Source organism: Rhinolophus sinicus, linkage group LG07, assembly GCF_036562045.2.
Source record: "Rhinolophus sinicus isolate RSC01 linkage group LG07, ASM3656204v1, whole genome shotgun sequence".
In the NCBI taxonomy this organism is placed as follows: domain Eukaryota; kingdom Metazoa; phylum Chordata; class Mammalia; order Chiroptera; family Rhinolophidae; genus Rhinolophus; species Rhinolophus sinicus.
The window spans coordinates 69,071,615-69,099,122 of NC_133757.1; the positions used below are offsets into that span (position 1 = coordinate 69,071,615).

General features: G+C 56.9%; 4 protein-coding genes across 8 annotated transcripts; 3 read left to right on the plus strand and 1 right to left on the minus strand.

Annotated features, from left to right (window-relative positions):
• Window positions 1-43: 43 nt before the first annotated feature.
• On the plus strand, window positions 44-8,281 carry SF3A2 (splicing factor 3a subunit 2). Of its 2 annotated transcripts, none has more exons than XM_019743967.2 (9): window positions 44-193; window positions 2,903-3,066; window positions 4,226-4,297; window positions 4,962-5,008; window positions 5,449-5,558; window positions 6,512-6,561; window positions 6,640-6,780; window positions 7,236-7,304; window positions 7,418-8,281. In XM_019743967.2, exons 2-9 carry the CDS (start codon window positions 2,941-2,943, stop codon window positions 8,153-8,155), a joined length of 1,353 nt encoding a protein of 450 aa, XP_019599526.1. In that variant the 5' UTR covers window positions 44-193; window positions 2,903-2,940; the 3' UTR covers window positions 8,156-8,281. The 2 variants fall into 2 exon arrangements, with proteins under 2 accessions (XP_019599526.1, XP_019599527.1); XM_019743968.2 differs by having other exon boundaries at window positions 60-202.
• A 133-nt stretch (window positions 8,282-8,414) lies between these two features.
• AMH (anti-Mullerian hormone) lies at window positions 8,415-11,857 on the plus strand. Its single transcript, XM_019744001.2, has 5 exons — window positions 8,415-9,496; window positions 10,146-10,288; window positions 10,491-10,599; window positions 10,677-10,836; window positions 10,921-11,857. Exons 1-5 carry the CDS (start codon window positions 9,055-9,057, stop codon window positions 11,780-11,782), a joined length of 1,716 nt encoding a protein of 571 aa, XP_019599560.2. The 5' UTR covers window positions 8,415-9,054; the 3' UTR covers window positions 11,783-11,857.
• A 193-nt stretch (window positions 11,858-12,050) lies between these two features.
• JSRP1 (junctional sarcoplasmic reticulum protein 1) lies at window positions 12,051-18,459 on the minus strand. Of its 4 annotated transcripts, none has more exons than XM_019743973.2 (8): window positions 18,299-18,459; window positions 15,820-15,923; window positions 14,657-14,809; window positions 14,230-14,267; window positions 13,941-14,070; window positions 13,426-13,596; window positions 12,680-12,771; window positions 12,051-12,567 (listed from the first exon to the last, which is right to left on the minus strand). In XM_019743973.2, the coding sequence occupies exons 1-8, from the start codon at window positions 18,301-18,303 to the stop codon at window positions 12,142-12,144; spliced, it is 1,119 nt and encodes a 372-aa protein (XP_019599532.2). In that variant the 5' UTR covers window positions 18,304-18,459; the 3' UTR covers window positions 12,051-12,141. The 4 variants fall into 4 exon arrangements, with proteins under 4 accessions (XP_019599532.2, XP_019599534.2, XP_074193602.1 ...); XM_019743975.2 differs by having other exon boundaries at window positions 12,051-12,519; window positions 18,299-18,455; XM_074337501.1 differs by lacking the exon at window positions 15,820-15,923 and having other exon boundaries at window positions 18,299-18,456.
• A 4,420-nt stretch (window positions 18,460-22,879) lies between these two features.
• OAZ1 (ornithine decarboxylase antizyme 1) lies at window positions 22,880-26,635 on the plus strand. Its single transcript, XM_019743984.2, is given in 6 exon segments — window positions 22,880-23,117; window positions 24,542-24,599; window positions 24,601-24,687; window positions 25,091-25,263; window positions 25,685-25,770; window positions 26,066-26,635. Coding segments are annotated over 6 exon segments (684 nt in total). The 5' UTR covers window positions 22,880-22,971; the 3' UTR covers window positions 26,200-26,635.
• The last annotated feature ends 873 nt before the right edge of the window (window positions 26,636-27,508 follow it).

Below are 27,508 nucleotides of genomic sequence, written 5' to 3' on the forward strand. Positions count from 1 at the left end.
GGTGGGCCGGACATGCGCACATGGGAGGCCCCGCCCCGTTTGCCCCGGAAGTGCATTCGTAGCCCGCGGCGCACGTACGCAGGACGAAGTCGTGGCGGTAGTGGAGGCTGAAAAGGCAACGGGACCGCTGCATCCGGTGCAGGTGTAAAGCGGAGCGAGAGCGGCGGCCCCGGAGCCCGGAGTTCCCTAGGAGGTAGCAGACGTGAGCGAGGGGCGCCTGCGGCGCCTGCGACGGGGGCGCAGGCTGAGGGCGGGCCGCCGCGTCGCCCCCTCCCCGGAGAATGACGGGCCTCTGGGTCCCCGGAGCCCTCCGCTCGCTTGGGATTCTCCAAAGACCCGTTGGGATTGGGTCGGGGTAGCAGCTCACATGGCGCCTTCCGTGTAACCGAGGACCCCTCTGAGCATTAATTTGTATCCGTTAGTTGACAGGCTCTGTGGTACGGGAGTCACTCGGTTTCTCTGAGCCTCAGTTTCTGTAACTGGAATGGGGGTAACAGTGATCACCAGTTCCAGGCCAAATAAATAATACATAAGGTCCTGGGAGTAGAGTGCCCACCGCCGTGCCGAAGGCCACCGGAGCCAGTTAGCTGGCTGCATTTCGCCGGCGAAGCCCCGAGGTTAAATGACTTTTCCACCATTCAGACTGCGATGCCCGGTCAGCTTCTTTCTTTTATCCATTGGCCTTGCAGAACGTGCGAGAGGAGCTCCCGATAATAAACTGTCTGCCAGGTTTAAGGAGGTAATAGTATGTTCATCAAAAGCTGCCATTCATCCGTGCTCGGTCCTCTGCCCCGGAGGCCGCCTCTGCTCAGTTTTTTAAAGCCGTCTTTATCTTTGTAAACATCATTCTTTCTGGATGTGCTGGTGTTAGACGCGACCTGCTAACTTCTTACGTGATTGATGAGGGCGTATTTCTGCCTCCCACCCACTCCCACTTCAGCCTCCTACCCTGGATGCGTTTACATATCACAAGCTTTAGTCAAATTATTAGTTCTGTTTTCTGAGACTGAAAGTATTCTTCGTCGCTAAGGCAAGTTACAAGTTCATCTGTGCGGTTTTTCCTGTACTGTTCTCCCCCAACCCCCACCCCGAACTAATTAATGTTTTCATTTTTTCTGTTACCCTGACTTTCTTTTCCTCCTGTTAATTTTTCCTCAAAGTTCCATCCACCTCAAATGGTGATAGACTGTATTTTTCCACAGGTTTAAACGAATTGGTCCTTTTTTAAAAAAAATTTCCCCCATAGAAACATCTCTCCCAAATGCTGACATACTTCTGCTTCACTTTGTTCTGGTTGCTCACCTTACAGAGAAGCAGTTGTCCTAGAACTTTCTGTCAGTGCTCTCCCGGGTTGGCTTGTTTCCAGTCTAACTATCTCCTCTTCCTTGTGTGAGCCCATCAATTGCAGGGTAGCTTTTGAAGAAATTGATTGATGGATTGATTGATTGATTTTGAGTCCTGAAAATGGCTTTATTTACTTACACTCACAGTTGGGGCATAAAATGGAAACTCTGGGTTAAAAATCTACATTGAAAACTGTGGGAGTATTGCTTCTCTTACATGCTCAGTTCTGAGAGTTCTGGCCCCATTCTGCTTTCTAACCTCTTGCTTCTGATATTCTGTCTGTGCAAATGGAAGATGTTTCTCATTGGTGTGAAGTTTCATGATCCATTTATTGAGAGTCTTTTTGCTTCTATTGGAAGGAATAGGTCCTGTCAGTCCTGGGGCATTTTCTTTCAGTTTTTTGGTAATGCTTTTGTGTTAGCTCTTTGATAATATTTCTTTGATAATATTCTCTGTGTTTCTGTCTGTTTTCACTCTGGAATTTCATCAAGGTTCTTCCACTGCCTCATATGTTTTCATTTTTCTGTTGTTTTCCTTATGAGATATTTATTTGACTCTTACCTCCGAGCTCTCATATTCAATTTTTTGTTTGGATCACCCTGTCTTTCCCAGGGTTCATTGCGGTTTTAATTCACTGTGCTAACCCTTGGCAAGATGTTGTCACCATCTATTGAGGTTTCCATCAGGTTTATTTTTTTTCCTCAGCTGAATAGGGATTTTTTGTGTCTGTTACGTGAAGTTGCCACCTCTGTGTGTGAGAGCTGTCTATGCTTCTCATCTGATGGGTCTCACTGCTCAGTCGGCCTGGCAGGGAGCTGGTATTTTATTTGGGGCATGAGGGACCCCAACTGTTAGTGTCTGAGAATGCTTTCCCTGGCGCTCCTTCCCCAGAAAAGTCTCCTGAAGTCCTCCCTAAGCTGGGGGCCTCTGACCTGGGCCACCTGCCTTTGGACATGGTGTAGGAAAGGGCAGATTGCCTGCTGGTCACTGGGCAGCTTTTGATGAAATCCCCTCTTCAATCTGGCCCTCACCCACAGCCTCTCTGTGCCTGGCTCTCAGCCCAGAGGCCCCTCATTCCAGTTCTTAGAATCAAACTGATCTGCCCAGGAGCCCAGATACCTGTGCAAAGACCTTCACCCCAGGCTGTGAGCTCTCAGTTCACTCGGGGTGGGAGTACTGCTAGGGGAGGAGGGACAACACATGAGCAATGGTCTTGGAGTAACCAGCAGTTTTGGTTTCCAGTGGTTACTGGTTTTGCCCTGATTGGTGAGCGGTTGAGTATTTACATGGGTTTAGATTTCCCTAAGTCAATCAGATTGTCTGGACGAGCTTTTCCCAACCCCAGCCAGCCACTGGCAACATAGGAGCTTATTCTGGCCATTTAGGATGGAGGGATGCCGGGATGGGGCGGGGAGGGGGGTGCTGCGGCAGGAGTCCGGGGTGAGAGACAAATGTGAGGGGCATGGTCTCCTTGCCTGCCTGTCTACCAGTCCCGGGGAGGCCCCAGTGACAGCCACCAGGTTCTGCAAGCTCACTGCCTCTCCCCTTTGCTCTCCAGGTTTCTCCCCGGTCCAGTAAAACCCCAAAGCCCTCACCATGGACTTCCAGCATCGCCCCGGGGGCAAGACCGGGAGTGGAGGGGTGGCCTCCTCTTCGGAGAGCAACCGGGACCGCAGGGAGCGTCTCCGGCAGCTGGCTCTGGAGACCATTGACATCAACAAGGTGAGGTAGGGCTGGAGGGGGCTCCCCATAACCTCCTTTCTCCCCGGGGAGTCATGGTCCAGATGTCACGCCTCTACCCTTGAGCAACCACCCAGCTCTCTGGGCCTCGGGTTCCTCACCTGTAAACGAGGGAACTTAACCTAGAGCAGCAAGTCTCCACTGCCCACCCAAGACCGCCTGCTGTCAGTGACCCCATGTTTGAGGGGGTTTCCTCTGTGTAAGGGGTTTTGTTTTGTTTAATTACCCAGCGGCGTGGAGAAGCAGTGGTGAGGGCCATGACGGCATCATGTAGGTTGGTACCATTCCAGCCACGGGCAGTGAAGGGCAGCATGTTTGTTCAGCTGCACAGAGCTGTTGGTAGAGCAGGTCTCCCCCGGCACTGCTGAGGGCCATCCTGGGCACCACAGGCTCCTGAGCAGCATTCCTGCCCTTACCCACTCGATGCCAGGAGCACATCCAGTGTGATAACCACAGATGTTGAGTGGCCCAGGTGAGAGCCCAGCAGTCAGTATATGGCTCCCTTAGACTTTGAAACCCTCTGAGGTGTGTGGGGCCCATGCCTGTTCTGTTACTGTCCCCATTTTGCAGGTGAGGAAACAGTCATGTGGAGGGAGGGGTCATCATTGTCAAAGATGACACAGCCACTGGCCAGTGGAGTTAGGGTTTGGACCCTGCCAGTCTGCTCCATGCCTGCCCCCGCTGCCTTGGTTTATGGCCAGTAAGCTGTCCAGCCCACAGCACTTGCAGAGACATGGGTCTCCATGGTCTTTCCCTTAACCCGCTTACTTATCCAGCTTGTGCTGGGACACTTGGAAGGCTGGCAGGGTTTGCTGCCAGAACCAGGCCGAGGAGCTGGATGACCAGCAGTGCTGTTTGGGCTCTGCCTCCTTCTAGACCCCAAACTGCCACAAATATGTGGCCAGGGATTCCCTGGAGATGCCCACTGCTAGAGTGGGGGCCAGGGACCAGCAGTGTCAACCCCAGCCCTGCCAAGTGGTCCCCATCTCCACAGGGCCCCAGGTGGTCCTGCAGTGCTGCCCTGGGAGTCCCCTGCCGGGACAGCCCCAGGCTTCTCCTAGCCCTCCGTCCCAGGCAGACGGCTGTGGGGCCGCAGGGCGCCGTCTCCCACAGTCTTAACGGGCTGTGCCTCCGTCCCCAGGATCCTTACTTCATGAAGAACCACCTGGGCTCTTACGAATGCAAGCTGTGCCTGACACTGCACAACAACGAGGTGAGTTCTCAGCACTACTCCCTGTGCGGCCCACATCCTCTCCCCAGGCCCCGCCGGCAGGGTGCGCTGCTCCCCCATCCTCAGGGCTCTTATTAACCTGACTCGTCGTGGTTCAGAATGCTGCCATCGTTCAGAATGCTGCCGGTGGCAGAGGGGCTCTGACTGGGGCCCGCTGGTCACTCCATGTGAAGGCCACGCCCCTTTGTACCCAGCCTCTGACTGGCACTCCGGGCCCCGGAAGTCACCACTGCTGTGGATTTCTTGCTTGCACGTTTTCCTTTAACACCGTTGGTGCCATTGCCACACAGGTGTGCGTCTGTGAGCACGGGGCACTTCCGGAACATTCTACATTGGGGTTTGAGGTCTCATGGCGTGGTTCCTGTTCATTTCCTTTAATGACCGTTAGGTCATCCATACGATAGTCTGACAAGTGCTCACTGTGCAGTAATGAGCAGGCTCCGTTTGTCCTTTCCCATGTTGTACATTTGCTTTGTTTTAGAATTTATTTACAACCATGGACAGTGCACTATTGAATAGCCTTGAATGTCAGAGTCTCTCCCTTCTGCACTGTGGACACTGGGGCCCTGCTCCCAGCAGGCGGACAGGATGCCAAGTCCATCCTGCTCACTTTGTCCTTAATTGTGTCCCTGTGTTCCCACTCCAGGGGAGCTACCTCGCGCACACCCAGGGGAAAAAGCACCAGACCAACTTGTGAGTACATCACCCCCACGCCCAGGGTCAGGAGCTGACACTTCCCTAGCATCTGTGAGCCACACCAGACGACAGCGCAGAGGTGGTCTGGGGCCAGCCTGGCCTGCAGTCGGAACACTGAGCCTTGCCAGGGGTGGGGGGGTGGGAGGTACAATTGCCTGGATGTGAGAGGACCAAGGGGATGCACCTCTCACTTGGCAAGAGTGAGGGTTCTGTGGAGAGAAGACGGGTGGGATTCTCCGGAGGCGCCTCAGTAGGAAGTGGGAAATGTGTTAGGAAGAGAAAGGTGCTCTTGTCTGTCCCATCCCCACCCAGCCCCCTCACCTGGCAGAGGCACTCCAAGGTCAGTGAGGGGGCAGGGTAGCTCCTGGCACTGGGGCCTGTGGCCTTGGCAGCGTGTGTGTGTAGGGACCACAGTGCCATGTGCATCCCGCCTGCAGGGCCCGGCGAGCTGCCAAGGAGGCCAAAGAGGCCCCAGCCCAGCCGGCGCCAGAGAAGGTCAAGGTGGAGGTGAAGAAGTTTGTGAAGATTGGCCGCCCAGGCTACAAAGGTAAGTCTGTTGGGGGATGTGGGGGGCGCCACAGCTGGCACCAGTGGGAGTGACCCTGTCCCTGAGCCACACAGACACTGCTGTTCACTGGTCTTCACTCGCCCACCCACCTGGGATCTGTCCCACCTTCCTGACGTGAACTTTCCCAAACACAACTGCTGAGTACAGCATCCCTTGTGCACGTCTTAGTGTCGTGGGAGCTCATAATTCTTCACATTCCTGGGAAGATGAGTGAAGGGTGGGAGGGACAGCAAGCCTGCTGTGTCTCTCCCCTGGGAGCTTGGAGCGTGGCTCCTCTTAACCTAGACCGGAAGTGGAGTGGGCGAGAGAGGGTCTGTTCGCAGCAGCTTCCTCAGTAGGACCTGGCAGAGAGGAAGGCTCTGGGTTACCTGGGTCGGAAAGCAGGCCCCGTGACCCACTTGGAACCCAAGGGACTGTGTTCTAACAAGGTGGGGGCGTCCTGTGGGTGACTGGCTTTGTAAACAGGACGTAGCGTGCAAAGGCCCTGGGGCAGGCCACCTTGCTGAGTGAGGGCGGGAGTGTCAGGATCCAGGTGGTCAGCCACCAGAGGCCTCTTGGCCACAATAGGCTGTCTGGTCTCTGTCCTGAGTGTGACGGGGAGATGTTGGAGAGTTTAAAGAAGAGTGTGAGATGCTCTGGAGCTGTGCGGAGAATGACTTGGAAGTCCCAGGAGCTCTGCTGCCAAGGGCACCCTCCCTGGGAGGCAGGGGTGCAGGCCCTCACTAGTCCCCCGCCCCCAGTGCCTGGTCCTCAACTCCTGCTCAGTGCGGTCCCAGGCCTTGGGTGAGGGTAACATAGCCCGTTCTCCCACTGCAACCCGCGACCTCCAGGTGACTTCCCCTAGTGTCCCTCCCTCCATTTAATGGGTCCTTAGTTTCTGGGGGGGGGGGGGCAACCAGCCGGCCTGGACCTGAGACCCTCGTGTGTTGCAGTGACCAAGCAAAGGGACACAGAGATGGGGCAGCAGAGCCTCCTCTTCCAGGTGAGATGAGTCCTGGGGTCCGGTCATGATGGGAGGGGCTCCGGAAGGCTGTGCTGCCACTTGGCCGTGTCCCCACAGATCGACTACCCTGAGATCGCCGAGGGCATCATGCCTCGCCACCGCTTCATGTCAGCCTACGAGCAGAGGATCGAGCCCCCTGACCGGCGGTGGCAGTACCTGCTGATGGCCGCCGAGCCCTATGAGACCATTGCCTTCAAGGTAGCGTGTGCTGGTCCCCATGCCTGTCCCTTAGTGCAGCCCACTCCAGAGGTGCTCCTTCTGGTAGGGCCTTGCCTGTGGGGTGGGAATCAGCGTCCCAAGGTAGTGCCTGCCAAGAGTGGACCCCCCCTGCATGTCCAGCAATGACAAGCCTCTATGCCAGGCTGGTCAGGGATTCTGTGACCACATCGTGTGCCCGGGCAGACAACAGTGAAAAACAGCATTAACCGTGACTTCCCTGGGGCGGTGGGGTCGCTAGGCAGCAGAACCAGAATGTAAGCCATACCTGCTGCCCCAAGAAATTGAGCTCTAGCCCTTCTCAGGGCCTGGTCCCCTGGGCCATCTCCAGGGCTGAGGGGCAGTCTCTGCCTGAACCTGGGCCCTGGAGGGTTTCTTAAAGGCCCATCTCCACCCCCCCACATACCCCCACCCACCCACCCAACCTCCCCACGCAGGTGCCGAGCAGGGAGATTGACAAGGCCGAGGGCAAGTTTTGGACTCACTGGAACAGGGAAACCAAGCAGGTAAGTTGCTCCAGGTCTAGGCAGTTCCAGGACCTTCCAGCCACTGCCTTGGCAGTCCTGTCCCCCTAGCCAAAGCCCCGAAGAGCACTACTCAGTCTTCCCTTCCTCTCCAGTTCTTTCTCCAGTTTCACTTCAAGATGGAGAAGCCTCCGGCCCCACCGAGTCTCCCTGCCGGGCCTCCTGGGGTGAAGCGGCCACCGCCCCCACTGATGAATGGTTTGCCCCCACGGCCGCCATTGCCTGAGTCTTTGCCCCCGCCCCCGCCAGGAGGCCTGCCTCTGCCCCCCATGCCACCCAGTGGGCCTGCGCCCTCAGGGCCCCCGGGCCCTCCCCAGCTGCCCCCACCAGCTCCCGGGGTTCACCCGCCAGCACCAGTGGTCCACCCACCAACATCTGGGGTCCATCCCCCTGCTCCTGGGGTCCATCCCCCAACACCAGTGGTCCACCCACCAACATCTGGAGTCCATCCTCCTGCTCCTGGGGTCCACCCTCCAGCTCCAGGTGTCCATCCTCCAGCCCCAGGGGTCCACCCTCCTCCATCTGCTGGAGTCCACCCGCAGGCGCCAGGCGTGCACCCACCGGCTCCTGCAGTTCACCCCCAGGCACCAGGGGTGCACCCACCAGCTCCTGGGGTCCACCCCCCAGCTCCAGGGATCCACCCTCAGCCTCCTGGTGTCCACCCACCCCCTCCTGGGGTTCATCCTCCAGCTCCTGGGGTCCACCCCCAGCCTCCAGGAGTTCACCCCTCCAATCCTGGGGTCCATCCCTCAGCTCCCATGCCCCCGATGCTGAGGCCCCCACTGCCCTCAGAGGGCCCTGGGAACATTCCACCCCCTCCCCCAGCCAACTGAATAGCCGCACCCTGACTCTGCAAGTCTGCATTTCTGTTTTCCTATATTTTCTCCCAGAGCGAAGTTTGATGTTTCTGTATAGAGCTATGCTGTGTGCCCAGATCTCATTAAACAGCCTCCCTGGCACCTGGATGCACTGCTGTGGTGGTGGGTGGGCTGGGGGGCTGACGGGCATAGTGGCACCACTCTCCTACGGGGTCCTTCCACCACGTGCAGGGTGGCTCAAGGTCAGGCTTCGAGTCCTTGTGGCCCACCAGACTGTGGGTGCCCTGATGTGTTAGCTGTGTCCTGGAGATGGCAGGGTGGAGGACAGGCTGCCAGTTTGCAGCAGGGCCGGGGCCGTCCTGCGGGGGTAGAGCAAAGCACAGGATCTTTGCTGTCCTCGGGCTCTCCAGGCCAAGATGTCTGTGCTCCCGAGAGCCTCCGGTAAATGGGCAGGAGATCCGAGCCCTAGTCGGATCTAGACACTGCCCTTCTCTGGCCAGGCCCACCCACCCGGTGGTCTGAACACCCAGACATCTGGTGCCCCTCAGGGCCTGGTCTGTCCTCCAGCGCATGGGCTCTACCCCTCTGTTCTCCTACAGACCTGATTCCACTGATGTTTGGCCCATCTGGGTCGGTCACTCCCTGCTTACATTCCCACTCTGGAGAGAAAAACTCGTCAAGGACAGTTGGACAAATCAGTCACAGGCCACACTTTGTATCACTGGTGGGAAGGAGATAGAGGTGGGCGGTCTGGAACAGAAGGGGCTTTGAGGAGGCCCAGGGTTGTGGCAGACACGGGTGCTGGCTCCCAAGGTCACATCCCAGGAGGAGATAGGGGCTGTTGTCCAGCACACACACACCAGGCTCACCGATCCATATAAGCAGGGGCAGCCCAGCCCCTTGCAGCTCCCAGGATGCGGGCTGCACCTCTCTCTCGGTTGGCCCTGGTGCTGTGGGCCATGGGGGCCCTGCTGAGGGCCAGGACCCCTGGAGAGGAGGCCTTGCCTGGGGAGCCCCATGCAGGCACCGGGGGTCTCATCTTCCACCAAGACTGGGACTGGTCGCCCCCAGGTGTCTGGCCCCCAGGCAGCCCGCAGGACCCCCTGTGCCTGGTGGCACTGGGCAGGGACAGCAACGGCAGCAGCACCCCACTGCGGGTGGTGGGGGCCCTGAGCCGCTATGAGCGGGCCTTCCTGGAAGCTGTGTGGCACGCCCACTGGGGGCCCCGCGACCTGGCTACCTTTGGGCTCTGCACCCCCAGCCATGGGCATGCTGCACTGCGCACTCTGCGGTGGCTTCAAGAGTGGCTGGGGGAGCCCAGGGGGCAGCGACTGGTGGTCCTGCACCTGGAGGAAGGTACGTGGGGGCCCAGGCTGGGCGGGAAACCCCACTCTGGTCCCCAACCACCACTTGTTTGCATGGTGACCACCATTTTCCCAAATAAGAGCCAAGGGCCCTCCCCAGCCTCCTGGGGAAGTTGCTAATGGCCCGGCTCCCCTTGACTGGGCTGTGGGTCTGGCCGGAGGGGTGTGTGCCCTTATCTTTGCCATATCTGGGGGTTGATGGTTCCCAGTGCCGGGCTCCCAGATCTCTCCTGCATTGCTGGGGAAGGTGCCTCCTTCATCTGGAAGGAGCCCAGGGGTGGGGCCAGCAATCCTAAAGGTTCAGTGGAGGAATGCCCCTTCTGCACACTAGGCAGCCTGGGGTGGGAGGTGGCTGTTCCCTAGGGGCCACTGGCCTCAGATCCACTTCCTAGAAAGGGGCTGCCCAGGTGATCCTTGTGGGCCTTCCCCTAGTTCCCCAAACCCAGAGACTCTGTCAGTCCTCCCAACCCCCCCTGTCCCGGCAACGTCCTGCACCTCGTGTCGGGCTGTCCAACCTCTCCCGCGGGCTCCCCAAGGCTCCTAGTGGCGGTGAGCTCCTTGCAGGCCTGCAGGACAGACTTGGAAGAGGGACTCGGCCTCAGTGGCTCAGGCGTCCCCCTTCCCCATTGTCCTGGCGGCAGTTACATGGGAGCCAGCGCCCTCGCTGAGGTTCCAGGAGCCCCCACCTGGAGAAATCAGCTCCCCGGAGTTGGCGTTGCTGGTGCTGTACCCCGGGCCAGGCCCTGAGGTCACTGTCACAGGGGCTGGGCTGCCCAGTGCCCAGGTAACAGGGTGGAGGGTCATTTCCCCGCCCCCAGGAACCCTCACCCAGGGCAGGGGAGGAGGATCGGGTTTCAAAGGGTCTGCACTGAAGAGAAAGGCTCCAGGTGTCCAGGGTGGAACCGTGAAGGGCAACCGACAAAGCAGGGGCACCCCTGCTCCCACCACCCCCTGCCCAGCCAGGCTGAGAGCACCAATTTCCTCAGAGTCTCTGCCTGTCCGGGGACACCCGCTACCTGGCGCTTGCCGTGGACCACCCCCCAGGGGCCTGGCGCAGCCCTGGGCTCGCCCTAACCCTGCGGCACCGCGAAGAAGGTAGGCTCCATCGAGAGGGAGCGGACTGGGGCGGCTACCCTGGGCCCAGACCCTGAGCCAGCCACTCTCCCGCGCAGGTGCCCTCCTGAGCACCACCCAGCTACAGTCGCTGCTGTTCGGCGCCGACGGCCGCTGCTTCACGCGGATGACCCCGGCCCTCCTCCTGCTGCCGCGCCTGGGGCCCGCGCCCCTGCCCGGGCATGGCCGGCTGGACAGGTTGCCTTTCCCATCGTCCAGGTACGCGCTAGCTGGGCCCAGGAGCGCGGAGGAGGTGGGGGAGGCGCCGCCTTGCGCACACACCCGACCCCCCTCGCCTTCCAGACCGATCCTGGAGCCGAAGGAGCCACCGCCCAGCACCGACCCCTTCCTCGAGACGCTCACGCGCCTGGTGCGCGCGCTTCGGGGGCCCACGGACCGGGCCTCGCCTCCACGCCTGTCCGTGGACCCAGGAGCGCTAGCCGGCTTCCCGCAGAGCCTTGTCAACCTGTCAGACCCCGCGGCCCTGGAGCGCCTGCTCGATGGCGAGCAGCCCCTGCTGCTCCTGCTGCCGCCCGCCGCGGTGGATCCCGCGCCGCAGCCGCAGGGACCTATGTCCTCGCCATGGGCCGCGGGACTGACGCGCCGTGTGGCCGCCGAGCTGCAGGTGGCGGCCGCCGAGCTGCGTGGCCTCCCAGGGCTGCCACCCGCTGCCCCTCCGCTGCTGGCGCGTCTGCTCGCACTCTGCCCGGGGTCCCCGGGGGACCCAGGAAGCCCCAGTGGCCCGCTGCGTGCGCTGCTTCTGCTAAAGGCACTTCAGGGCCTGCGCGCCGAGTGGCGCGGGCGGGAGCGTTACGGGCCGGCGCGGGCGCAGCGCAGCGCGGGGACCGGGGCCGCCGGCGGGCCTTGCGCGCTGCACCAGCTAAGCATAGATCTGCGCGCTGAGCGCTCAGTGCTCATCCCCGAGACGTATCAGGCGAACAACTGCCAAGGTGAGTGCGGCTGGCCGCAGTCTGACCGAAACCCACGCTATGGCAATCACGTGGTGCTGCTTCTCAAGATGCAGGCCCGCGGGGCAGCCCTGGAGCGCCCGCCCTGCTGCGTGCCCACGGCCTACGCGGGCAAGCTGCTCATCAGCCTGTCGGAGGAGCGCATCAGTGCGCACCACATGCCCAACATGGTGGCCACCGAGTGCGGCTGCCGGTGACCCTGTGTCGCGCCCCGACTGGCGCCCAGCACTGCCCATATTTATTCGAACCCCAATAAAGACCATAGCACGCGGCAGGGGTGTCCATGAGTGTTTGGAGGCAGGCGGGGTCGTCGTTCGCCAGCTGTCCTTTGGCGCACAGGACTCCGGTCATCACCGTTGGCACCCACTGCCTCCCCCCACCTTTCCCATCCGCCACTGAACCCCCATCTGAAGTTCCCATCCCCGCCATTCAGGTTCTGGGGTCAGGACGCAAAGGAGCAGGCAATGCAGGGGGCCGCAGTACTCGCTTTATTTTGCTGGAACCGGGGGCCACCGAGAAGATGTCCCAAGATTCCAGCGCAGGATCCAGACCCAGCTCAGTCCCGCCACTTGCCAGAGCGGTGCTTCTGGCGGCCCCGAGGCCGGTCTTCCTCGCCAGGGCGCCGTGGGGAAGTCCAGGTCTGCCTTTTCCTGTGCTCAGAGTCTCGGGAGTCCCTCACCCACTGCCGAGGGCCTTCTTCGCGTGCCTCCCATCCCCGGAGTAGGGTTCCCTGGGGCTCCCTAGTGGCCAGTGGCTTTTCAGCCTTCCGTGGTCTCTCCTTCCGGCGCCTCTCCTTCCGTGGACTCTCTTTCTGCTGCCTCTCCTTGGGCCCTCGGTAGGCCAGGGGCGAGCGCTCCTTCCCAGTGGCCTCCCCTTCATCCTTCTCTACAGCCTCCGCGCTCCCAGGAACCTCAGTCTTCTTCCCTGCCTTCACCTGGGGCACAGGGGATCCGGATGGGGGCGCCAAGGCCACGGGCGCTGGCTGCCACGCGGGTGTGTAGGGTGGTGGGATCAGCGCAGGCCTACACTACTGGCCTAGGCCCCTTCCCTGAATGAGGGCCCCTCTGCCCAGGGTCGTTGAAAGAAACACTTACCAGGAGCGGAGCTGGCTCCTTTGGGGCCGAGCTTGGTAGGACCCATGGCTCAGGGACAGGTGCAGGGGCATCGGCCTCCCCAGACACGGCATCTGGGAGAGGACCAGAGGTGATGTATGTCAGCCTTCACCAAGAGGCCCACCACACTGTCCTTTCCAGCCCCTCCCGCGAGAGCTCCCTGCCTGGGGACAGGTGAAGGGGCCAGCCGCACTCCAGTGGGTATGCTGAGGTTGGGCTGGATCCCTCCAGGCTCTGGGAAGCAGATCCGGGTCTCCCCTGCTGCGGGGCCCCTCCTTCCCCCCAAACCTCCCTCATTCGGGTTGCAAAAGAACAGATCATGTTTCTCCATGGGCTGCAGAAGCACCCTGGTGCAGGAGAAAGGAGTGCCTCACCAAATGGGGGGTGCACACGGCCCATCCTGGGCATGCAAGGTCCATGGAGGGGGGCTGTTTATCGGGGAGGGAAGTACACTAAGGTCCATACTGGGAGGGGAAGCTCCCTCAAGGTCCATAGTGGGGGAAGGGGGAGGAAGCAAGCAAAGCTCGTCCTGCAGAGAGGGGCCCAGGCCCGACTTTGGAATAACATGGTTGGTCTCTAAACAAGGTGCACAAGGCAAGGAGGGCGGAGGAGTAACCCTGCACAAGGTCCATGCTAGGGGGAAGGGGACTCTCAAAGCAGGGGGTGGGGGTGACAGGGGCCTGTCCATGGAGGGGAGCACAGACCCGACCCTGGGAGTGCAGGCTCACCGTGGCATAGCTGGAAGGCTGAGCCCAGCAGCGCCACCAATGAGGCGAGCACCAGGCACTTGTTCAGCGACAGGTCTCCCCAGGGCAGCTCCTCGCTCAGGGCCGGGGGTGGTGGGGGCGGCTGCGGGGGTGGCACGGCCTGTGCCTTTTTCCGCACGGGACTCCGGGGGGCTGCACGAGCAAGTGCTTGGCTGAGGGTGGCACCAAGGAGCAGACCGGCACCCTAAACTTGGCTCAGTCCTGCCCTGGCTGTGCAGCCCTGAGTAGGGGAACTAAGTTTGGCAGCTTCAATAGGATGTGGAGAATATTCTAGAAGATAATTAGCTGAATCATGAATTAGCAGAGGCTCCCAGCCCTTTTAGTTACTGCCTGTGACACCTGGACACCACTCAGCCAGGAGCTCCCATTGCACCCTGTCTCCCCCTGCCCCCAGGTCCAAAGACCCAGCCCAGGACTGACTCCCCATGCCAGTCCATAGCCAGCCCCCACCTCACCCCTGCCTCCTGCAAACCCACTTGCTCCTGCTTTCAGCCTCTCCTTGCTGGGTCCTGGGGCCACTTTGGCCACAGGCCCCTTTTCTGTCTTCTTGGGCCTGGCATCCACTCCGCCTGTGGGACTGCCCTCAGCCTCAGGCTCCCGAGAATCCTGTGGGGAGTCATCAGTCATCCCAGGTGTTTCCTTCCCATCTTTCCTGTGAGGGAGCTCAAGCCTTTGCCATGGGTTGTAGAAACCCATCCCTTTGGCCAGCAAGTCCCTGACTCCAGGGGCATTCTGGGCTGAAACCCGAGGGCCCCAGCTACTCACCTGGGGCCAGCCGCTGGAGTCAGCCAGGCTGGGCATCACTGTTGGTGGGGAAAAAGGGAGACTAAAGGTCATGAGGTTCCCAGGCCAATCCCACCCTCCACTGGGCTCTGCTGGGCAAGGGCCTGCTGGCTGCTCCCACTTTATAGATTGTAAAACAGACAGACTCAGAAGCAGCCTTGCCCAAAGGCACACAGTATTTCCCTGGCAGGCTGGGATCTGAACCCTGACCTGTGTGGCCAAGCCCCTCTGCTTTTTGGGCTCCTCACAGACCTGAGGCTCCCTGAGGCACCAAGGGGCCAGAGGTGAGAACCAGGAGTACAGTTTAAGCCAATGTAGGGGTCCAAGTCCTGGTCTCTGAAGATGAGCCACCTGGCTCAACGGGAGGATGGGGGCATGAGTTTCATGCTGCCAGTACCCCCGCGGGTACCTCGAGTCCTGTTCTCCTGAGGCCGGCCTGGATAGCGGTCATCCAGTGCAGAGAGGTCCGCACTTGCCTGGCAGTTGCCCAGGCCTCCATCCAGCTCTTCCAAGGCCCTGGTTGTCATGGAGCTGTCTGAGAAGCAGTAGGTCCAGATGTGGGCTGTGGAGGGTTGGAGACAGGAAAGACGCGGCTTGCATTTACTAAGCCCCACTGTGCCTGGGCCTGACCTGGGGAGTGGGGGGCTCTGCGTACATGAATTACCCAACCCCTGCCTCCTCCCAGCCCTTTAATGTCCTTCTGCACGCAGACTCTTCACTTGGCAAATTCAGACTCATGCAGGGCATGGCCCAGGCACCCTTCCTGACTCCCCAGGCCTGCCTTGGGGCTCCTGCCCATCGCCAGCCTCTCTGGGGCCCCAGCATCCCTGAACCCACAGTGGAGGCTGCTGCAACCCAGAAAGGGCTGGGACCCACCCACAGTCACACAGAGATGAGCAAAGAGCCCAAACCAGAACCCTGGGCCCCAAGGTCGACTCATGTTCTCTGAGACCAGGGACTATTTTTATCCAGTACCCAAGGCCTGCAGGACAGGCCAGTGTGCAGCACAGCCCCTCCCCGGCCTTTGCCCCCACAGGGTCTCTCTTTAGACCATCCTCACCTGCCATTCCTGGCACCCAGTTCTCCCATGACCTCCTAAATCTAGGAACTCAAGCCCAGCAGCCAGGACCAGCCTCATTCTGGCCTCAACAGGCAGAGGGAGGGTGAGGGGGTCCTAGGCATCTCCCAATCCAACACTGAGGTCCCTGTCTCTCACTGCGTCTGCTCCCACAAGCAGAGGAGGAAACTGAGGCTAGGGACAGAGGCATTGGCCAGAGGTCATGCAGAGCTTGAGATCAAACCCAAGTCTGTCGGCTTCCCAAAGTCCTGCTTTTCAATTTCCCTAGTGCCTCAACTGCCAGCATTAGTTTGTGCCATCCCTGGGCAGAAAGACGACCCTTCCCTGGGGCTGGAGCAGGACAGTGGGGGAGGGGTCCAATGGACAGGGATTGTATGCCGCTAGGTACGTACAGGGACAGCCACAAGAGTTGTGGATATCCCTGGACCTCAGAGATGCCTTCCCCAGACCCTGGAGACCCCAACCTTTGTCCAGGCTTCCCCTGCCCCACTTACTCCACAGCCGCTTCGCTGGGCCTTGTGGACAGGATGGAGGGTGGCCCCAGGACAGACAGCAACAGGTGGCTGGAGGCAGCAGGCTGAGCCAATCAGCTCTGTGGCTGGAGTAGGAGGGGGAAGAGGGCCAGGCATAGCTGCTGCATCCCCCCCTGCAGCCGGAACAGGCATTGGCCAGGGGTTACCCACCCCCACTTCAGCACAGAGCCACTGTCAGGCTGGCCACGGTGACCCTGGGAACATTTCTTCCTGTCTCTGAGCCTCAGAAAAAAGGGCTCTGGGGGTGAGGGCACCCACAAAGGGTGGACTCCTTGGCTTCTCTCATGGATTCAATCAGCAAGACTTTGCAAAGCATCGCTTGTGTGCCACCCACATAACCAGGGTGACATATGGAGTCCAGGGGCATCAGGAAGGGCTTCCTGGAGGAAGACCACTGCAGGAATCCAGGCTCTGCTGGCTGGCCTTGGCAAGGCCACCAGCTCAGAAGCCTCAGTTTCCTTATCTACAAAGTGGGATCACTTTCTCCCAGGAGAGCAGTAAGATTAAAAGGCATTAATCCGTACTAAACAACCACTCAATACCTGTAGGCTATTTTGGTGTCACGACACCTATTCACACAAGCACACTTTTATTTAGTTGATGACCGAACGCGTCACACCAAGCCCAGCCCCGCTGTATGGGAAATCATTTGTCATCTTTTAAAAATAACAGCTTTGGGAGGCCGGCCCGGTGGCTCAGGCGGTTGGAGCTCCGTGCTCCTAACGCCAAAGGCTGCCGGTTCGATTCCCACATGGGCCAGTGGGCTCTCAACCACAAGGTTGCCGGTTCGACTCCTCAACTCCCTCCAAGGGATGGTGGGCTGGGCCCCCCTGCAACTAGCTACGACAACTGGACCTGGAGCTGAGCTGTGCCCTCCACAACTAAGATTGAAAGGACAACAACTTGAAGCTGAGCTGAGCTCTCCACAACTAAGATTGAAAGGACAACAACTTGACTTGGAAAAAGTCCTGGAAGTACACACTGTTCCCCAATAAAGTCCCCTTCCCCAATTAAAAAAAAAAAAAAAAAAAAAGAAAATATTTAAAAAAATATAACAGCTTTGGGCCGGCCCAGTGTCTCAGGTGGTTGGAGCGCAGCACTCCTACCACGGAGGTCGCTGGTTCGATTCCCACATGGGCCAGTGAGCTACGCCCTCTATAGCTAAGATTGTGAACAACACCTCTCCCTGGAGCTGGGCTGCCGTGAGCAGCTGGAGGCCGGTGAGAGCTGCTGAGTGAGAGCTGCTGAGTGCTGCTGTGTGCTGCCAGTGGCCAGTGGCCAGCATGAATGGCCAGCAGCCAGCATGAGTGGTCGGCAGCCAGCGAGAGCTGCCGTGAGCTGCTGTGAGTGGCGGATCAACAACTGGTGACCAACTGCCTCAGCAGGGAGGAGGGGGAGAGCGTAAGGCTCATAACACCAGCATGGGCCAGGGAGCTGTGTCCTACACAACTAAACTGAGAAACAACGGCTTAAACTGGAGTGTGTGGGGGGGGAGGCGGAGAAAGGGGGGAAAATAAATAAAAAGTAAAAATAACAGCTTTATTGAGATACAATTCACGCACCATACAATTCAGTCTTTTAGAGAATACAATTCAATCACGTTAAGTACATTCATACAGTTTTGCCACCATCACCTGTATCTAATTTCAGAATATTCTATCACCCCCCAAAAAAGCCCCTTCTCTTAGCAGTCACTTCCCAAATCTCCACCTTCCCCAGCCCCTGACAACCACTAACCACTTCCTGTCTGTGGATGTGTCTGTCTGGACATTTCACATAAGTGGAATCACACACTGGGTGGCCTTGTGCGCCTGGCTATACACATACACATATAGAGTATAACCACAGATATTAGAAATATACACAGAAAAAAAGGTCGGGTAAGAAACATACCCACATCTATTTAGCTCCCTCAATGAGTATCCATTGCTCTTATACTTAGCAACAACTTGCTAAAAAGAGAGCCCTGGGCAACATGGGGCAGGAAATTGATGGCAGAGCAGTTACGTTCACGCTCAGGCTATGAATCTTTCTCTTTTTTCTGTGATGAAACCTTTGTGAAAATATTTGAAATATCAAAAGTAAAGTACTGAAATGTGTATCGAGGAGCATAGAAAAAAATACATACAAAGGGTGCCAAAAAAAGTATACACTTTTTAAGAAAAGAAAAAACTATTAATTGTAATAATATATACTGATAACTAAAGATGAATACAAGTCACGTTTGACTTCTGCAATTACAAGAGGTGCTCCAAGTGGTTACCATCAGCGTCCAGACACTTCTGATTACGGCGAACTACTGTTTGAGCATACATAACATCTCTTAAAATGTGTATACATTTTTTTGGAACCTCAGTACACACACACACACACACACACACACACACACAAGGTCTGGCAATTAAGTTTGCAAACTCATCCAAGAAAAGGCGCTATATACCTCATTGCTGAATATCACTACGGTCACCTTTGAAGTACTCCTCTTGGGAAGCTATGCACCGACACCAGCACCTAGTCCACCCTTCAAAGCAGTTTTGGAACTCTTTTTCTGGAATGGCCATCAGAGCTGTTGTCATATTACCCTTGATGTCCTGAATGTCATCAAAATGTCTTCCTTTCAATATTTCCTTTATCTTCGAGTAAAGAAAGAAGTCATTGGGGGCCAGATCAGGTGAGTAGGGAGGGTGTTCCAATGCAAGTATTTGTTTACTGGCTAAAACTACTTCACAGACAGTGCTGTGTGAGCCGGTGCATTGTCGTGATGCAAGAGCCATGAATTGTTGGCGAAAAGTTCAGGTCGTCTAATTTGTTCACGCAGCCTTTTCAGCACTTCCAAATAGTAAACTTGGTTAACTATTTGTCCAGTTGGTACAAATTTATAATGAATAATCCCTCTGATATCAAAAAAGGTTAGCCACATTGTTGCAACAAGTTCACAAACTTAATTGTCAGACCATATGTGTGTGTGTGTGTGTGTGTGTGTGTGTGTGTAATTAAAACAAAAAAAACAGTCACCAGTTTGAGATAAGCACTGTTCATTTCTGGCCAAGCCCTGTCGTCCTTGGCAACTGCATGTTTTTACAGCGCTGTTGCAATGCTACTGACACTTTATCATCCCCCACAGATGTGTGTGTGGATTTGTGGCCCAATTGCAGCAACTGGAAGCCTTCCTTGGGCCTGGTTCTTGCCGCAGGCTGTTTGACGCAAATTAATGATAGTTGGTCCTTGTTTACTTCCCCCTTTTCTTGCAGCTTGGCTCAAGAGTTTTGTTCCTGAGAACAATGTTAGGAGAAGTGGCCAGGCTTGAAAATGGCAATGAACGTGGTGAAACAATGCCCAGGTTTTTTTTTATTTTAACTTTTTAACATTATATTCTGACATTTTTCAAACATGCAGAAAGGTGAGGGAGCTGCTATAGGTGATATTCTGCTGTGTTCACCCGGGGCCGCCTCCGTCTGACTGTCCATGGCTCTGTCTACCCATCTTACTTTGTAAACTTTGTTTCAAGGTCAGCTGCTGGCATATAACCACTCCAGCGCACACCTCGTGCTAGAGATCAGTCAGAACCTGTCTGTGGCTTTCGTGTTTACATGAAATTTACAGTGACTGGAATGTAAAGTCTTAAGTGCACTGTCGGATGGCTTTTGTCAAATGCATGCACCAAGTGTCATCTTCCAGTGATATAGTCCCATCACTTCATGTATGAGTCTCCTGCAACTGCTGAAACAAATCACCATTAACTGAGTGGCTTAAAACAACACATTTATCGTCTCACAGTTTTGGGGTCAGGAGTCCCACTCAGGCCTCTCGGGGCTAAACCGAGAGAGGGCAGGGCTGGTCCTCCAGGAGGCCCCAGGAGAACCGTTTCTAGCATTTCCCAGCTTCTAGAGGCACCGCGTCCCTGGCTCGTGGCCCCTCCTCCATCATCACAGCCAGCAGCGCAGCCTCTTCCATCTCTGACTCTGAGCCTCCTGCCTCCCTCTTATGAGGACCCTGTGATGACACTGGGCCCCCTGGGGAATCCAGGGTCGTCCCCATCTTGGGGGCCCTGACTTAATCCCATCTGCACTTAATTCCCTTTGCCAAATAAGGTGGCATGTCCACAGGTCTCACGAATTAGGGGTGGACATCTTTGGGGGCTCTTATTCAGGTGACTACACTCTGCGAATCTTTTTAAAAAATCATAGTGAGACCCTCAGCCTCCCCCACTTATCCCCATGTCCTAACCTCGCCATACTGGACACCCAGCATGGACCCTCCAGCTTTGACCTGCCATTCCCACACTCTCCACTGTCCATTCCCAGCAGCTTAGCTCTCACCACCTCCAGGAAGCCCACCTTGATGTCTTCTTTCCCTCCCTGCAGTCTGGGGGCCCTTCACGTCTCACAGACTCCCTTCTCCCAGCAAGTCACCTCCCCTTGTCTGATTTCCCTCAGTCCTCGTCAAGCCCAGCCAGAGCAGGCTGCCTTGGCCACTGTGCCCATCCTGAGCCTTTAACTAGGGTGGTCTGCTGAGCGTGAAGGTTGCCTCTCTTAGAATCAGCATTTGTAGGCATACCCAGATTAGGCAGAGGAAGGAGAAAGTGACACTTGGGGGACACTGGGTGGTGTCTGGGGACATCTGTGGTTGTCACGACTGGGGGTGCTCCTGCCATCGAGTGGGTGGGGGCCAGGGATGCTCCTCACTTTCCCCCACAGTGACCCCAGAGAACAACCTGGCCCCAATGTGGAGAGTGGGAATTTTCTGCCTCAACAACTGAACACTGCACGCTCCATAACCAAGATCCAACAGGAAGTAAGCCTTTCAGTGCCAGATGAAATCTGGAAGGAGATTCTGGTCTGGCTTTGGAGTTTACAATGTTGGGGGTGGCAGGTGCCTCCGTTCCTTCACCCTAACTCCCCAGCCCCCGCCCCGCCCAGCGTGCCCTCACCACCACACACAGGGAGCAAAGCAGAGGACAACATTCCCCATCCTGCAATCTGGTCACTTCCAGCTCCCTGACATCAGGCAGAGGGAGCTAGCTGTCCAGGAACCAGAGCCCACCATCCCCACAAGGGTGATATGGTAGTGCTCCTCCCTCCCTCTGGGAGCCCTCAGAACCCCTAAGCCCGGACATGCCCTGCCCGGACCCTACACACACTTCTTTTCTCCTCCACCCCTGCTCTTTTACAACCTGTTTCAGTCTGTTTTTTACCAACAGGCTGCGTTTTTATCCCCTTTCTACACACGCTGATTGCAAATTACCCCATACTTAGTCCAGAAGCAGCACACAGCTGCCACGGAAGAAAGAAGTCTCCTCACTTGGAGTCTTAGCACCTGAGGTTACTGGGAGTTCCCCAGCAAATGAACGGGCCTGAGTGTTGCCTAAAATTCATCCCCTAGATTCTGGCCCACCAGGGAAGGAATTCTTGGAGACACCCCACTGGACCTATTCTGTGTGAGCTGCAAGGGCCACAGTCTTGAATCCACTGTGCTGGGTGTCAGGGATGACCTTGGTCAGTTTCTGGCCTCACTTAGGAGGTGCAAACACAGTGTGACCCAGTGACCAGTAGCCAGCCATTGGCAGGTCTGCATTCTGGACTCTTGGCCCAGAATCCTCTGGAGATCTACCAAGAGGAAAAAAACACATTTTGAAACCCGGAGGCTCTTCCAGCCTCAAGAAAACAAGGCCTAAATAATAAGAAAGATACTAATTCTACAAATATAGAGGACACTTAAGAAGCACACTAGGATGGGTGGGTGGGTAGGTGGGAGTGAGCCCTCCCAATAAAAATGTGTGCCTCTATGGAAAAATTGAAAACAATTACAAAGTTAACTAAAAATGCATCTGCTTTATGTTTTCACATTGAGACCATGAGCTGCAATTCTAAGTAATGTCATCCATTTAATAGTCTTCCTCTGGGAAAATTATTTGGTTTGTCCAATATTTGCAATTGTTACAGTTTTTGTTGCGCTTTAATAATGTATATTACTATGCATTAGATATTTTTATTACTTATAAATATTGTATAAGTAAATAAATACTGCATTCCACAGGGAAGGGAATTTTGAGATACACAGGGTTTCAGACACATGGTGTGCAGAGTAAATTTCTATCCGTTTTGTAATCATTCAAGGTCCCTTTGGGGAAAGTTTGTGTGTCTAACCCAAATAGACACAGTAGATTGGGAATAAAAATGAGATAAAAAAGACAAAGAAACAAATAGGAGTTGCTTCAATTCCATGTAACATTTTAAGTTTCTATTTGTGCCTAAAACGTGAAACTATGAAACAAAGTGGGACCTGAAAGGAACAGTATTTTCACTTGGTAAGTGCAAAATTTAGTTCTGATATGTTTTTCTAACTTAAACTGCCAGGAGTGATATCTTTGCTTGGGGATAGTTCACACATGAAATATCCGAGTTTATCTGCAAGAAGTAAAATTTTTGTTAAGCCCAAATGTTAGACAAACTATCTTAAAATTTGAATATCTTTAACATTGAAAGCTCTTTTCTCAATTGTAAGTTGTTTTAAGACGTGAAAGACTGAATCCAGAAAACCATCATTATGACCGATCATTATGAGGTTATTACTGAATATAATTTTGACCTATTGGTGAGTGAGGGCGCTAGGACCCCCCTCCCCCCAAATACCCACGGTCTTGTCGCCACAAGCTGCAGGGGAGGGGGCCCCTGCTGGAGGAAGGGACCCCAGGGAGGTCGACAAGGACCACGGCGGAGACTGGGCCACCGCGAGACCCCGGAAAACGAACCTAGCACGGCGCCCCTGGTGATGGGGGCGGAGCGGACGGAGGGGGCGGGTTGGGCGCGCGCGCGCGCGTTCTCGGCGCCACGGTGGCCCGCCCCCTAAGCATCTCGCCCAATTCACGGCGTGGTCTCGCCCCGACCCCTCGCGGTCCGCCAATCAGACGCCGAGAGGGGCGGGCGCGCCTGGTTTCCTGGCGGCCTCGCCCCCTCGCGCAGCCGTGTTCCCGGAGGCGTGGGGGGCGTGGCCTGGGCGCGGCGGCTATAAAAGTGAGCGGCGGTAGCGGCGCCATTTTGCGAACGGCGAGCAGCGGCGGCGGCGCGGAGAAGCGCAGCGGAGGTTTTCCTGGTTTCGGACCCCAGCGGCCGGATGGTGAAATCCTCCCTGCAGCGGATCCTCAACAGCCACTGCTTCGCCAGAGAGAAGGAGGGGAATAAACCCAGCGCCACCGTCCACGCCAGCCGCACCATGCCGCTCCTCAGCTTGCATACCCGCGGCGGCCGCAGCAGCGAGAGGTGAGCGCCCCGCCCCCGCCCGAAGCTTCCAGAAGCGCCGCTGCGCAGGGCCGCGGGGGGCGGCCTCCGGGCGCCACGGAAGTCCCGGGAACGCGAGATCCGCTCTTTTGTCGAGGCGGCAATCACGCGGGTGGCGAGTTCTTGGCGAGCTGGGGGCGGGACGGAGCCGGGGTCCAGGGCCTGGCAGGCGATCGGGGGGCGCGGGGGCACCTGGCTGGGTCTGGGTGCCCGCGGGGGTCCGTGGTCGAGTTTGGGGAAAGGCCGCGGGATCGGGGGTCGGATTTAGGGAGTGGTTTGGCCCGAGGCCGAGTCGGGCCCGTGAGTCCCATGAATCTGCATTTTGCGGGCGCGGCCTCCTAGCGTTGACCGGGGGGATCTTGAGCACTCCGCGGGTGGGAAAGTTCAACCAAGCGGGGTTTCGTACCCCGCTCTCCGTTGTGGTTCCCTTGGTGATCCCCCTTTTTGGCCCCAAAGGGCGTCTGTCCGGGTGCGCCAGGCCTCCGAGGACGCGCGGGGCGAGGCGGCGCCACGTAGATGCCGCCTGGGACCTTTCTCGGGGTGGCGGCCCGACGGCTCCCCGCGCACTTACGACCCCCGGCCCTTCGTCCCTCTCCTTCCGTTAGGGACGTTTTGGTTGAACGTGGTCGTGTCCGCCTCCGAGGAGCGGGGGACCGAGATGAGGTTTGCCTGTTGTAGTAGTTGGCAGTATCCTAGACCTCCCACTACCCCGGCTTTTTACTAGCTCCACAGGGCTGTCGGGAGCTGCAATTCCCGCGGGCCGCGGTTTGGGGGGGCCCCGATGGGAGTCGTGCAAAATGGAGGCGACTTTGGGGCTTGTTTACACTGCGCAGCAAATGGCTGCTGGCGCTCCAGACTGCGCGATTGTGAAAATCTCCCCCGGGGCACAGGGCTGCTCTGCCGAGATGACGCAACCCCGAGGCCTGCGGTGGGGAGGGGCCCCTCCGCAGGCCTGTCCCCGCCACGCGCCCTGCCTAGTGGTGGGCCGGCAACAGAAGGGCTGTCAGAGAGGAGGCTTCATGTAAAAAGACAGGTTGCTGGCCGCCTGAGAAAGCACTAGAACTTCGACTTTTACAGCGGACAGCGAAACGGGAAAGGGGAAGCTAAAGTGGTGTGAGTTAGAAATGGGAAGTGAAGTTTGTCAGGGAGGTAGGATTGGGTTGGTGAGCCTTTATATATGTCTTAAGATAGTTCAAGGGCAAAAGACCACCAAGTGGGATTTTAACTCGTTAACAGAGGTGTCCAATTGAAATTACTGTTTGTCTCTACCTGGGGTGGAGCTTTTGAGCTGACTTAGGGCAGATTGGGAGGGGGGAGGCGAGGAGTCCTGGGTGGGCATGGAGTCTGGAATACCTTGGCCTTCAGCCGAAGGCCGGTGCCACTAACCACAACCCGTTTTTCTCCAGTTCTAGGGTCTCCCTTAACTGCTGTAGTAACCTGGGTCCAGGGCCTCGGTGGTGCTCCTGATGCCCCTCACCCACCCCTGAAGATCCCAGGTGGGCGAGGGAATAGTCAGAGGGATCACAATCTTTCAGCTAATTTATTTTACTCTGTAAGTATTGGGGCCCTGGGCTCCCCAGCAGGGCCAGTGGCTGTCCACCTGCTGGCCAGCCCCTGTCTCTCTGACATTTCTTGTGCACCCACTGTGAGCCAGCTGTTCTGTGTACATGACTTCATTGATTCTCAGAATCCTGGCGTGGGGGTTGGGGGTCAGGGACACGCAGGCTGAGCTGCAGCCCAGGCCCTGCCCAAGCCACAAGTAGCCCTTGGCCAGCTCCCATTTGTGCCTCAGCGTGGGGCTCCTGCCCTGACCCTGCGTCGGAGGCCCTGCAGCAGATGGCAGCACTGCACGGGGCTGGGTAACTGGTCATTTCCATACTTTTCCGATTTCCCGAATTGTGATGCTGAGGGGGAAAGACCCCAGTGTCCGTGTCTAAGGTCCGTGTCTTTCACAGGATAATCGGCTGACTGTAACAGAGGAACTAACATCTAACCACAAGACGAGAATTCTCAATGTCCAGACCAGGCTTACAGACGCCAAACACATCAACTGGAGAGCGGTGCTGAGCAGCTGCTGCCTCTACATCGAGGTCCCTGGTGGCGCTCTGCCTGAGGGGAGCAAGGACAGGTGAGGGCAGGCCCAGGCGTGTCCCCACTCCGGGGGAGGAGGGAAGCCCGAGTCAGCCAGACTGGCTATCCTCATTTTTCGGGTCGGGGTTCCCTTTTGAAGCAGTGCACCAGTAATTCTCAGGGGATTCCACCCCAGGGGACACTGGGCCATGTCTGTGGACATCTGTGATTATCATGACGGGGTGTTTTGGGCATCGAGGTGGGGGATAGGGCCAGGGGTGCTGCTTAACCTCCCACAGTACTGGGGAGGACCCCCACAGAGTGACAGGCCCCAGTGTCCCCAGTGCCCAGGGGGAGACCTGCTATAGACCTGGAAGAATGGTGCACCCTGTGAATCTGGCCCCGGAGAGAAGTGGGAGGTGCGGGGCTGGGCTCCTCCATGGGGGGCAGGCAGGCAGACACTGATGGTGGCACTTCAGCTTCGCAGTTCTTCTCGAATTTGCTGAGGAGCAGCTACATGCTGACCACGTCTTCATTTGTTTCCATAAGGACCGCGATGACAGAGGTAGGTGATTGCCCATTGCCAGCCAGTCCTGCTGGCATGAGAGGAGAAGGCATCATCCATTCCCCCTAGGTGGCAGAACCGGGGTGCAGCCCAAGGTCCCGTTCTCAAATCTTGGTTTCTCAGTCCTGCTGTCCGTGGGTCTTGCCACACCCTGTTGGGTGTCCTCAGTCTACACTGCCCTCTTCCCATTATTGCCAAAGCTCCTTGGGGCCTTGTGTTAGGGGGCCCGCTGGGCGGGTGGGCACAGCCCAGGGTACTGGAGGCCCCACTGGCTCTGACACAGTTTGCTCTGCAGCTGCCCTGCTCCGTACGTTCAGCTTCATGGGCTTTGAGATTGTGAGACCGGGGCATCCCCTTGTCCCCAAGAGACCCGATGCTTGCTTCATGGCCTACACGTTTGAGAGAGAGTCTTCTGACGAGAACGAGTAGTGACCGAGCCGCCTGCGCCCCCTCACCTTCACCTCCACCCGCAGATCATCACAGACCGCAGCCCCTTTGTGTGTTACCCTTTGTGGGTGGTGTGACCATTGGCTGGGGCTGCAAAATGCCAGGCCTGCTCCCCTCTTCTGGGTTTGTCTGCATGTTGTAATTGTGCAAATAAACGCTCACTCCAAATTAGCGATATATTTCTTGAAGTTTAATATTGTGTTTGTGATACTGAAGTATTTGCTTTAATTCTAAATAAAAATTTATATTTTACTTTTTTATTGCTGGTTTAAGATGATTCAGGTTATCCTTGTACTTCGAGCAGGAGTTTCTTATTTGAAGTTTTAGAAACAGTCTTAGATCTTAACTTGGAAAGACAGGTATTATTAATCTATCCTATTGATCTCAAAAATCTGAATAAAAGTGATTACACCTCCAAGACCTGCTTTGGCTGCCTGTGTTAATGTGCCAGCTGGTACTTTGGGCCAGAGGGCAGGGCCTCGGTTACCTGGGCTGGGGTGGGACAGCGCCTTGTGCAAGGTCCTGAGTGACCCCTTTTGAGAAAGACTGGCCTGCGATGGAAAGCCAAGGGCCTGGTCTCTCTGGCCACAGCCAGGTTGCTGTGGGATGTGTTGGCTGGTTCAGCCCCCCATGGGTGTGAGGCTGTCTCCACACCCTGGCTGCCTCTACACCTCACCTGCCCACCTTCAGTGCAGCTCTGGGTGGCAACCTGCCGCTCCTCTGCTCCTGTGCCCTTCCCTGCAGTGGCTAATCCTAGACGCTGTCCAGCTTCTTGCCCACCCCTAAGGGCCTCACCTTTGGGGCCCACTGGGACTTTGCCAGCTGGGGTGTGGGAGTGGCTGTGGGTCCCCGCACGACCTAGTTGCTCTTGGTGAGGGGCTTGCAGTGCTGTGCTGCGACTGGAGCAGTCTTGGCAGAAATGGGTGCTGCAGTGGGGGGGGGCTGGGGTGTGGGGGGGCTTGCTGAAGAGGCAGGATGGGCGGACTGCAGCACCACCTGCTGGCAGCATCTGGGAGCACCGCCCACAGATTTCATATCCAGGGCTTGAGTAGGAAACAGACTGCAAAGGGAGCATTTTTTTTTTTTAATTTGTTAGGGTGACAGTAAATAAAACCATATAGGTTTATAATGTACAGTTCTATAATACATCATCTGTATATTGCATTATGTGTTCACCCAAAGTCAAATCTGTCACCATATACCCCGGGGGGGCCAAAAAAATGTATAAAACTGGACCCTGGTCAGTGTTGCTTAAGCAGCGGTTCACCGTAATCAGAAGTGTCTGGACGCT